This window comes from Protopterus annectens, chromosome 4.part1 (genome assembly GCF_019279795.1).
Source record: "Protopterus annectens isolate FY-2018-M chromosome 4.part1, PAN1.0, whole genome shotgun sequence".
Classification (NCBI taxonomy): Eukaryota; Metazoa; Chordata; order Ceratodontiformes; family Protopteridae; genus Protopterus; species Protopterus annectens.
The window spans coordinates 520,791,604-520,803,828 of NC_056734.1; the positions used below are offsets into that span (position 1 = coordinate 520,791,604).

Sequence of the window (12,225 nt, forward strand, 5' to 3'; positions counted from 1 at the left end):
GCAACTAGCCTGGAGATGTGGATATCCTTAATGAATATGGACACGTCTCCACCTTTAGTGTTTCAGTCCGGGTTAGGTGGAAGTGCATATTTTCCCTTCCATGTATTCAAACCTTGGACCTACTGCACATGAAGTTGCAACTCTACCCATTTAGCTATGAGGATACATCAACATCTTGCAACATCATCTCTAAAAAAATTGTTTATATCTGTCTTTAAGCTATTCTTCTTCTTTCGGCTTTTCCCAGTTAGGGGTCGCCACAGCAGATCACCTGTCCACTTATGATTGGCAGTGGAGTTTTACGGTGTTTAGTTGCCAGCCCGGCACCCATCCTTCCACAGAAGGCACACACACACACACACACACACACACACACACACACACACACACACACACACACACACACACACATGCACTCATGCCTAGGGCCAATTTAGAGTGTCCAATCCACCTACAGCATGTCTTTAGGATGTGGAAGGAAACCCACGCGACCACAGGGAGGACATGCAGACTCCGCACAGAAGGCACCCCAGCTGAGGATCAAACCAGAGAGCCTCTTGCTGGGCGGTGGCAATGCTAACTGCTGCACCACCATGGCCACCCATCTCTCTTTAAGATATTAAATGTCAGTTTTATGGTCTGAGCCCTTTCCTAGAGCCACATACCTGGCTCAGAAATTTGCATATGAAGCACATTATCCATTTGGAAGATATGTACTCATGTTTCATTATGCCAGACATTGGCTTGATAATGACAGCTGAGAGGTTTACCTTCATTAGCCACAATGACATGCTCTTGAGTAATCACATGTTCAACGTACTTCCACGAAATGCCGGAATGCCGAACCTCCAAACTCTCTACCCCTCTGGACCTAGGAACAAGCATTAACATGGGTCCATAAAGGGGTGAGACTGGCGAATCAGGAATGTCAATGTTCGGCATTCCTGTTGTTCGGGATGTAGGACATTGCATAGGTGGACTCAAGCGAATGCCATTCTGGCTAATTAATGAAGGTAAACCCAGCTGAGAGGATTAATGGATCTTGTATTGGCACAAGTCCCTCATAAAACACTATACCAGATATTTATTTACTTACTTACTTACTTATGTCATTTCTTTTATTGACAAAGATGACTTACAATGATATTGGCCTGTATCAGGGGAGATGCATACTGTCTGGTTAAGGTAAATAGTACTATGGGAATTCCCTTGCACTTTCTTCAGGGGATACCTCTGGTTGGTCTTTCAGCGAAAGAGTTTGTTCCAGCATCATTTAGACATCCAAGAAAAAAAATAGATTTACAAGGTAACAGCTGTGGTTACTCATTTTGATTGTGAAAATAAACTTTACAACAAAAGGAAGAAACTTTTGCAGAAAAGAGGAAATCAGGATGAAAAAAAACTCCTACTAGCCTCTCAGTAAGAAACTGAGATCATAAAATCCTCCTCCAAAGTTAGGTAAAAAAAATAAAATTAAAAAAGATTCCAAAGAAAAACAACAAAGCTATAATTCTGTCAATAATCTAAATGGCAATGCTGGCAATGCTCTGCTCTGAAAACAACATGAATATAAATAAATATACTGATCCAAAGGATATTGCCCAATATCCTGGCAGATCGATTCCACCACCAACCACCTCTCCCCCTCTACCCCCCCTAAATGGCCCATAATAATAATTCCAGTAATATGACCACACACAGGCACGCACTTACAGAGCAAAAAACGCCAACAGCAAAGCCAAGAATACAGCATACATACATGACATGACATCCCGGAACTGTATGAACTGGCATGAACTTAGTAACATGTTTAATCATCATGTCACCCAAGCCTCGGTGCTCAGCTGACTGCCCACTGAGTGGCGAGAGCTACAGTTCCACCCATCCAACAACAAGGGGATCCCTGTGGATCCCGGAAACTACCATCCCATCAGTCTGACAAGCCTTATCCATCATGCATACAGCTTACTAACAAATGGGGAACAAACAAACAATGACCCTGAAGCAACCATCTTGGGACACCAGTTTGATCTCCTTGAGATGACAACTTCTGACTTCTGTCCTGACTGACTGAGCAGGATTGATTTGAGCCTTTGACACCATCAAGGTTCAGGGTAAGGTGGTCCTACTGGCCATTGCCTTGAATGCTGCATCCCCCACCACCACTCTGGAATCATAGATAAACTTAAGTTGGGTAATATCTGACCCTATGTCAGCTAAATACCTGTAAATGGCTTACTGGCTCAACCCACACTGTAAGTGGGCTCCTCCAGTGGCCTCAGACAAATACAAGTGGGATTAGTCAGTAGTTCAGTCCCTCGGGTTCTGGCTCTAGGTGCTTTCCTATCTAAGAACAGGAGGTTAGGGTAAACCTCTGTGCAGCTAACAAAGGAAGTTTGCAGATGACTCCAACATGGGCTGAGGGAATGAATATGTAATACTATATCCCAAGGGGGAAAAACATTGTGCTTGGTGCCAGAGCCATAGGCTCCAGCTCAACTAAACAAAGAAATATGTTATTATCCCTTTGGGAAAACAAAAAAACATGAAGGTGGCGATATATTGCCACACATCAGTAATGAAAGTGTGATAAGTGACAGTGTGACAGCTTTGCAGCAGAAAAAGATTCCATTGTATCTGGCACATACCATCAAAGGGCTTTCATTCATCATAAATGTGGCACACCTCTGCACAAATCATCACAAGAAATCCATTACATCCAAAGGCCCCATCACCATCAAGAATTATAGAAGAATCTAAAGCCTCTCAAGACATACCTCTTTCAAGACATCTGCAACAACTGGAAATGAGCCTCAAAAATACTCCACTCAAAGAATCACAGGCTGAAAGCAAGGGCCCCACCATGATCTCTCTGCTACACATGCTTCACTTAAAGAAATCCTCTGTCTCATAGCTACCGCGCCCAGCTTAACAAGCTTAACTCTGTCACACATCAAGACATGCTGGCATGATCACCCAAAAAGAAACTCCTTTCCCTTCATGGAATTCCCCAGGTCCACACTCCAGGGATCTAAACCAAACATGGATCACAAACAAAACATGGATGAGGGATGGGTTGAGGACCAGAGACAGGGAGACTCCAGGGGAGTGGAATAGATTGGAGATAGTAGAGGTGCACTACCCTAACTGATGGGACAAGAGGAACCTAGTGAAAGGGATCAAAAGAGTATTCACCCGCTGAGGAGGCCGGGTCATTATTGCTAGACAGGGTCCAGGGAGGAAAATAATGTGGATTGAAAAGATATAGGAATAAGGAGTGAGTGTGGTTTGCCCTTTTAAATGTAATTGAAAATGGAAAAATGCTAAACTTACAAGCAGATAATTCTGACCAGTTCTGGTCTGGAATAACAGAGAATATTTGTGCAGAGGTTTTTGCAGGACAAAACCATAAGTAGTAGGTCACAGTTATTTGAAGGAAGTTCCAGGAAAAGGGACGTAATGTGAAGGTAAGTGATATAGTGGGATAATGCAAAAGTCCAGCAGGTAGGGAAGTAAAAAGGATCCAAGACAGAGAGAGAGAGAGAGACAGTAGATGGAAGAATGTTCACAGAAATAAAAGAAAGAAAAGAGAGAATAAAACCAGCACAGAGGAAGCAGTGACATAGTACTGACTGCAACTATAGTGGTATTTGCACACATATATGGGTATACCTCTGCATGGACTTTCTGTGCTTTATCTTGGGATTGCTTATAAAGCCATTGCTACTTAAAATAGAAATATGTACATCCTACTTTATCTAGGGAGAGCTGCTTCTGCTGTGTAGTTTAAAGATGAAAATAGTTTAAACAGATTTTTGAAATTATTTGGTAAAAAAATAAAGATATTAAAGTATGGGTTAAATTTGCAGTTTATAATATTTCTTGACTACAAACAGAATAATCAAATTTTTTTTTCTGAATGCTGTAGTGCACACTAGAGGCACTGAATTGGTTTTAATAAGTATGTATGAATCAGTGAAAGAATTAGAAAAATGAAGGATAGCATGTGGATTTGTAGTGAAGAAGTGGGAAACAAATGTATTCAGGATATAAGAAGGGAAACTTGTGTATTTTGAGAATGTTGTGCATATGGGAGAAGATGATTTTGAAAACATACAAGCAGTTAAAGTTTTTTTTTTTTCTTGTTAAGGAAGACAGACTGTGACAGACTAGTGCTATGGATTTAACTTATGTATAGGATTGCAACCTTTCTTTGTGGCTAAAACCGGACTAAGGTCACGCCCTTCGCATCACCCATAACTCCACCCATTCCCACCCCCTCTCCTATCCATGCTGCACCCATTGTGTGATGTCACAACGACATCAGCTGATGGGAACGCCCTCTTTTTCTGTTCCGGTTGTCTGCTTTCAGCCGATTTACTATGCTTTTCTGTAAAAAAAGCATAGTAAATCAGCCAATTTAACAAACACTGATAGTCTGTTTCCTTTTGTGAAACAAAATACTGGAGTTTTTACAGTGTTTTCCTGACTAGTAGAGAACTGATTTGATTTGTGGATAGTCCAGAAAAAAAAATGGATAGATGGCAACAGGGATGATTTCCAATTTCCCACCTGTTGGTCAAAGTTATGCTTAAATAGGGCTAGGGATGGACTCTGCTTCACATGGATGGGAAGCTTGTTCCAGTGCATGGGGACCCTCTGAGACACATTTGTGTCTCATCAACATGGCCTATTTATGTCACAAGCAATAACTCCAGGTCTATATCAGAACATCGAAGTATTAAAACTTCTAATGTTCTGATATCGAACACTATTCAGCGAATGCTAAGAATAGCGAAGCTGCAGAACAGCGAATTCTTTCCCCGGGAAAGAATTCAGTTGGCCGTTTCTGTGGCTTCGCTATTCTTAGAGCTGTGGTGGAAAGTTACGGGTTGGGTTTAGGTAAGTGTGCAATTGTTTGGGTTAGGGGTGGGTTAAGTGAGTTAGGGTTAGGGCGCAGGTTAGGCATGTGTGGTTTAAGTGAGTTAGGGTTAGGGCGTGGGTTAGGTGAGTGTGCGATAGTGACAGACCTTAGGGTTAGGGTTTGGGTTAAGGTAAGTGGGTAGATAGTAGTGTATGTTGTAGGAATTTAAGTTATGTGTGTGGTTGCTGTTTGTTTGATGTGCTTGTGTTGTGTGTATGTGTTTCGGAGCAGCGCATTTTTTCCATGGGAAAAAATTCGCTGTTCTGAATGTTTGATATTTTCATGTTTAGATGTTTTGGGGCTGATGAAATAGCGTTCGCTATTTTCATCTTTCGATAACGTGATATAAATGCATAAATCCTTGGGGGGGTAACACACTGTAGCATGAGAGAGTGGCTGCAGGTGAGGGTTGCAGTAGACAGGAGTATGAAGAGATAGGGACAAGGAGTAATTGGAGGGCCTAGTGTGTGTTCAGGGTGGGGGGGAAGCAAGTGCTGGTATGAAACCTCTGGAGGGAGAAATGCAGTCTGAGGATAACAGGGGGATTTATAGGTGATAACAGTAAGGTAATGGGGAAGTTAACTGGAAAGAGTAATGTGAGAAGCAAATTGTATATGGCTTTGGACAGATGAGGATAAAGATGAGCAGCAGACACTAGAATACTGTACAGTGAGATAGGTATGCATTAACATTCAACAATTGTACTCCTAGCACAGTATCTAAGGTGATTAGTACACAGAAAGTGAAACTACAGATGTGCTGGTACAAACGTGTCAGAACAATCAGTATACAGTAATATAAACACGTACATAACATTCAGCAAGTGTACTCCTTTCAGTGTATTAAAAAAAGCCTACTACAAAGACACTCAACAGAACTGTGCTGGTAAAAATGCATTCAGTATGGAAAACAACATCACAGTGGCATAATTGGCTTCAACAGCATAGTACAGGAGAAAAACAGGATGCTAAATAAAGCCTAAAACCCTGTGTAGCAGCCTTCAGGGTGACTCACAAGAATACCCAGATGAAACAACGTTTCCCACAGGAGTAGTTTAAAGTTAGTTATACAGGCAAAAAGTAAACATTCCCCTTAGCAGTAATTGATGTTCCAGTACAGACTGAGTAACACAATCTAGTAAACCTCAGACTGGGATGACACTGAGATGTACTATCTGGCACCCAAAGAGATCAGAAGCAAATACAAGGCCAAATCAAAAGCATAAACCAGAAATAGTACTCATCAGCCAAACTCCACAAGCAAACTATTAAGCAATCAATTGAATTAATTGCAAATCAATTATGTCTTTAACTATTATATGGGCATGTGTCTAATGGAAGCTCTTGCAGCCTTATATAGCAAAAAACTTCTTTTACATAAGTAAATATTCTAAACATCTAAAAGTGTTCCAATACTATTTCAATATATATTCTTTTATAACATTACATTGAAAATATATTATGTTTCATACTAAAAATACATGTATTTTAAAATTAATAATGTGAAAAATATGTATGTCATATGAATTTCATATTTATAAATAACTAATGATAAAACTATGAAATAAATAATTAATTAATTCCATTAGTATAAATAAATATAAGCGCATATGTGAAAATACATATAAGAACTGCATGAAATGTACATTCTATGAATTCTATATATAAAAAAAACTATACTCACAAAATCCCTATCTATAAATATAATATAAAATTGTATTATAAAACTACATTCCAAGACATATATACTCATCCTCTTATTTACATTTGTGTATACAAAGAAAAGAATATATATACATGTAAAAATGCATGTATTGAAATTTTATGAGAGGACAAGTCTTTTCTTGGCCGAGAGATTTTGTGATGGGTGACAATATCACCAGGAAACCCACAACGCAAAAAGGAAACATCAATGCTCAAGCCACTTATGCCCAGGCTACATCTAACAATGCTTCACGTAACAGTCAGAGCAATCATCACCATAATACACCAGAGGGCTCCGTTGTTCACATGCAACACACGCTCAACGCGATGACGTCGATGGGAAGCACCTTGTCGCATGGTGAAACGAGAAACTCCAGTACAGTGAAGGGATCTGTGGTGGTGAATCTGGAGAAGGGAGAGGCGAATGCTGACCGAAGAGAGGCACAAGAGGGAACGAAGGTTCATCAACGTAATATACAAGAGGGAATAAAAGAGAAGAGAGTTACGAATAACGGATGTGTCTCCTTTGTAGAAGACGCTTTACTTACAGCAGAAGATGAACATTCTTTTCCATTCCCAATAAGGCAAGTCGAACGACGGACTTGGTCACCAACGAACAACGTGAAGAAAAGGAAGAACTTAGAAGACACACGCGAATTCCAGAGGAAAGTTCTACGTCCAATACAGAAGGATTAACCATAAACATTTCCAGGTACGCTTTGACTGATTATGAGAAAGCGTTATTAGACAAAGGTTTATCTTTTATACCTTCAAGACATGCTGATTTTACTGACATTATAATTGATATTAAGATGTTTGTAAGAAATTTGGGTTTGAAGTTAATGTTTGAGAATGATGAAAGAACTGTAGAGAATGTTTTCAGAAAACCTTCTGTTTTTGTACCACAAGCAAATTCAATACTAAAAGCTTTTGAAAAAGCATGTGAAAGGGATCTTTTAGAGTATTATATGAAAGTGAATGAAAAACCTGAGTTCTATAATTTAAGTCATAGTGAGAATGAAGCCTTAAAAAAGTTACAAGTTAATAAGGAAATAGTCATAAGACAAGCAGACAAGGGAGGCTCTGTTGTAGTATTAGATAGATGTATGTATACAGATGAAATGAATAATTTGTTAGGGGAAATTGATACATATCAAGTTTTAAATAACGTGTCATTAGATAAGATAATTAAAAGTATACATGAGATGTTATATGATTTATTTCTTTGTAATGTTATAGATAATGAACTGTATGCATATTTTTTGGTTAAAAAAACAGTAATCCCCAGTTTCAGGGGGTTACCAAAAATACACAAAAATTTGACAAACCCCCCTTTTAGACCTATAGTTCCTGGAAAGGGTTGGTACACAGAACCATTATCCATTTATTTAGAGAAAAAGTTTAGACCAGTAGTAAATGAAATTAGTTCCATAATAAAAGATACAGAAGATTTTTTATATAGTTATGCTGACTATATCCATTCCAAAAACAATAAGGAAGATGACATTCTAGTAACCTTGGATGTAGCCTCACTTTTCACGTGCATACCTAACCAGGTGGGCATGGAATATGTTAGGCTCTTACTGATAGAAAAAAATGTCCCCAGAGATCTCACAATGAGATATATGATGTTACTGGAGATAATTTTGGAGAATAATGTTTTTGTATATGAAAACAAATATTTTCTACAAAAGAAAGGTGTAGCAATGGGGACACCATGTGCAAACTCCTATCTTGAATTTAGTTATGGCATACTGGGAGGGCACATATGTATTAAGAGATGCTCCGTTCAAGGAAAATATAAAAATTGTAGCGTTTATGGATGACGTTTTCCTTATTTGGAATGGTACTGTGGAACAACTAAATGACTTCATTTTATATATAAATGGCGACAGATTTTTTAAGGTTTGAATATACCTTTTCATCTAATCAAATAGAGTTTTTAGATGTATACATTAAAAAGGAGGGTAAAGAAATAAGTACAGATCTATATAGGAAGTCTTGTTGGAGGAATAATTTATTACACCACAATAGTATGCATCCAAGACATATTTACCCCAACATAGTGAAAAGTCAATCCCTGAGGATATCCAAGTTAGTGACTGATGATAATAGGCATGATGAACAACAAAATATGTTGAGAAACAGCTTTATGGAGAGAGGTTATGACAGACAAGATGTAAATACCATTATCTCAGAGAACATCGGATATAGAAAGGATAAAGGGAAACCCTTTTTGTTTAGAAGTAATAGAAGTGAACGAATGGTTAGTAAGAAAGAATCTAAAAGCACAACAAGTAGGTTAATTATACCATACACAAACAAAAATAGTAGAATAAAAGAGATTATAAATAATAATTGGAGAATGCTAATGGTAGATGATAAAATAAGAGAATTAGCAGGAGATAGACCAAATGTTACATATAAGAATATGAAGTCTCTGAAAAGATTACTTTGCTATGAAGACAATAGAAAAGAGTTGGTATATTCACAAAGGAAGGGTACTTTTGCATGTCGACATTGTAACCAATGCAGCTACATGCTTAATGGGAATGAGTTTGTACACACTGACAATGGAAGAAAGTTCACATTTGACAGATATGCTGATTGTAGATCTAGAGACTTGATCTACCTAGCTCAATGTCAACAGTGTGCATCATTTTATGTGGGAAAGACAAACAGGACTCTAAGAGAAAGGGTTAGAGAACATGTATATGCCATAAATAAAGAAAATGAAAACAATGCTCTGGCTAAACACATTATTACAGTAGGGTCTAGACATAGTTTTAAGTTTATGGCATTGGAAGTGATTTTGACAACAGAAAGGTTGGGTAACATTAGAAATTACACAGAAGAAAGAGAAAATAAATGGATAATTAGGTTACAAGCCAGTAGAGGACATGGCTTAAATGAGAAAAGTTCACTAAAGCCCTTTTTAGTAGCAAAGCCATATAAACATTGAATTATTCTTAGGTGTTATTTATGGAATACAACTTGATTATTTATGTTGTGCAGATATGTGCATATACATATATGTCTTTTTACAATTTTCATTATTTTTCATTATTTTCATATTATGTTGCACTATATAATGTATAATGTTTTCTTAAATGTTTTTATTTTTATATGTATTTTTAAGAAATGGTTTTTGCATATATATACATATACATCTGAGGAGCCCAATTTCAATACATGCATTTTTACATGTATATATATTCTTTTCTTTGTATACACAAATGTAAATAAGAGGATGAGTATATATGTCTTGGAATGTAGTTTTATAATACAATTTTATATTATATTTATAGATAGGGATTTTGTGAGTATAGTTTTTTTTATATATAGAATTCATAGAATGTACATTTCATGCAGTTCTTATATGTATTTTCACATATTTATATTTATTTATACTAATGGAATTAATTAATTATTTATTTCATAGTTTTATCATTAGTTATTTATAAATATGAAATTCATATGACATACATATTTTTCACATTATTAATTTTAAAATACATGTATTTTAGTATGAAACATAATATATTTTCAATGTAATGTTATAAAAGAATATATATTGAAATAGTATTGGAACACTTTTAGATGTTTAGAATATTTACTTATGTAAAAGAAGTTTTTTGCTATATAAGGCTGCAAGAGCTTCCATTAGACACATGCCCATATAATAGTTAAAGACATAATTGATTTGCAATTAATTCAATTGATTGCTTAATAGTTTGCTTGTGGAGATTGGCTGATGAGTACAAAGAATAGTATTTAAATGTAGTGAGGATATGTGTGGTATAAAGTCTGAAGAAACGTTCATGAAAGCGCTTACTGTTTTAATTTGTTTTTCTACAATAAAGAGTTGCCGCTAAGCCGTGGAGTACTTCTCTTGTTTTTCAATACATTGTGGACATTTTTTTCTTGAGAAGCACCTAATTCCAGGACTGGTTTGTTTTACTAGAATAAACCAGAAATAGAATAAGAGTTTGTTCTGTAACCAATGTAAAATATGGTAAAGTTAATAAAGTGTGCATATTATTTTATGCTGTGGCACCTTAGGCAGAGCTCACTCATGTGAATAAATTACCTTGTACTGGTGACAGTATACAAGTCCCAATCCTACAAGCCAAGTGCAAAATCAGAAATCTCAAAGCACTGTTTGGAACTGTTAACTTACAACTAAATAATAAACTCAGGAGTTCAGAAAGACAACTGATGGTGCAAATATGTGACAGCTTGCAATTATGACTTCAGACTGAGCACAAACAAATGCACATTTCCCATTACGGCTTCTGCAGTTATATAAAAATTGCTTCTTTAATGCCCTGGATTGTGACTGTAGTTAAAAACAGTGATCAAGATGCAAAGTGTAAGCTTCACCAGTGCCAGATATTCAGAGCAATCAAATAATCAGCAGTCATATAGACAACATAATAGATACAACAAAACAAATGTTGCTCAGATAGTCCTTTGGAGAACAGCAGTGCAGACAGCAGAGTGCACCACTATCCCTGAAGGCAAACTAGTACCCATCACCACCACTACCTGACTTTGTGAACCCTACACATGGGCTATCAAACAGAGAAACTACTATGTAAACCTGGGAAAGTGAAAGCTATCTTAATGGAAGACAATTTCCCAGTGCCCACCACATACCACCAAATAATAAATGTAGATGGCACTGTACAATGCACTGTTTCATTTAAGTGCCACTCTTCTTCCTCTTTCGGCTTTTCCCGGTTAGGGGTCACAACAGGAGATAACCGTCCGCTCATGATTGGCAGTGGAGTTTTACGGTGTCGAGTTGCCACCCTGATGCCCAACCTTCCACAGAAGGCACACACACGCATGCACTCACACCTAGGGCCAATTTAGTCTGTCCAATCCACCTACATCATGTCTTTGGGATGTGGGAGGAAACCGGAGCTCCCTAACTACCACTATGCTCCTCGATTTGTTGCACTCTTTGATAAATCAATTAAAAACAAAACTGAAGCAGTTGGCATTCCTGATCTGTCTATGTGATGTGCAAGGAGATCCAACCAAAATTAATGTACTGTCATTATACAGGTTACCACTTAAGAATGACAATAATCGAGGGTTTTAATTCCAGGTAATATAAACAGACTCCCAAAATAATATATTAAGCTAAATGAAATGCCCAATCTATTTGGCATTAGCAAATATTTGCAACTCTCCAGAAAAATGCAAAACAGCCTGCAGTGTGTCATTGTTTTAAAGGAATAAAACTAAATAACGAAATAAGTTATCTGCATGCTTTGAACTTTTGCCACATAATACTAACCCCACTCTTGCATTCCCTATAATTAAAATAAAACTCGACCTCACCACTCTATTTTGTACTAAAAGTAAAGGTAAAAGTAGTACAAAAACAAAATGGTAAAATATGTAGATAATATGCAGACACTGCTTACCTCCTGAAGTCAAAAGGCATGATGCTTCATTTACCTAAGGCAATTTTACAACCCTTTTAGTAAGAACAGAGATACCCCAGACTGAGATTCATTCATACAGTATCCCCTCACCACTCACACTAGCTTTTTTTTCTCTCTTCTTGCCGGCTAGACGGAACGG

The 12,225-nt window shown here is 37.3% G+C and overlaps 1 protein-coding gene across 1 annotated transcript in view; it reads left to right on the forward strand.

Moving 5' to 3' along the window:
* LOC122801244 (rootletin-like) overlaps positions 1-12,225 on the forward strand; it is a 2,937,720-nt gene that overhangs the window by 1,818,935 nt on the left and 1,106,560 nt on the right. The window contains exon 18 of the mRNA XM_044070796.1: positions 7,212-7,718. Within this exon, the coding sequence (XP_043926731.1) occupies positions 7,212-7,718 (507 nt within the window). The remainder of the gene's footprint in view (positions 1-7,211; positions 7,719-12,225) is intronic.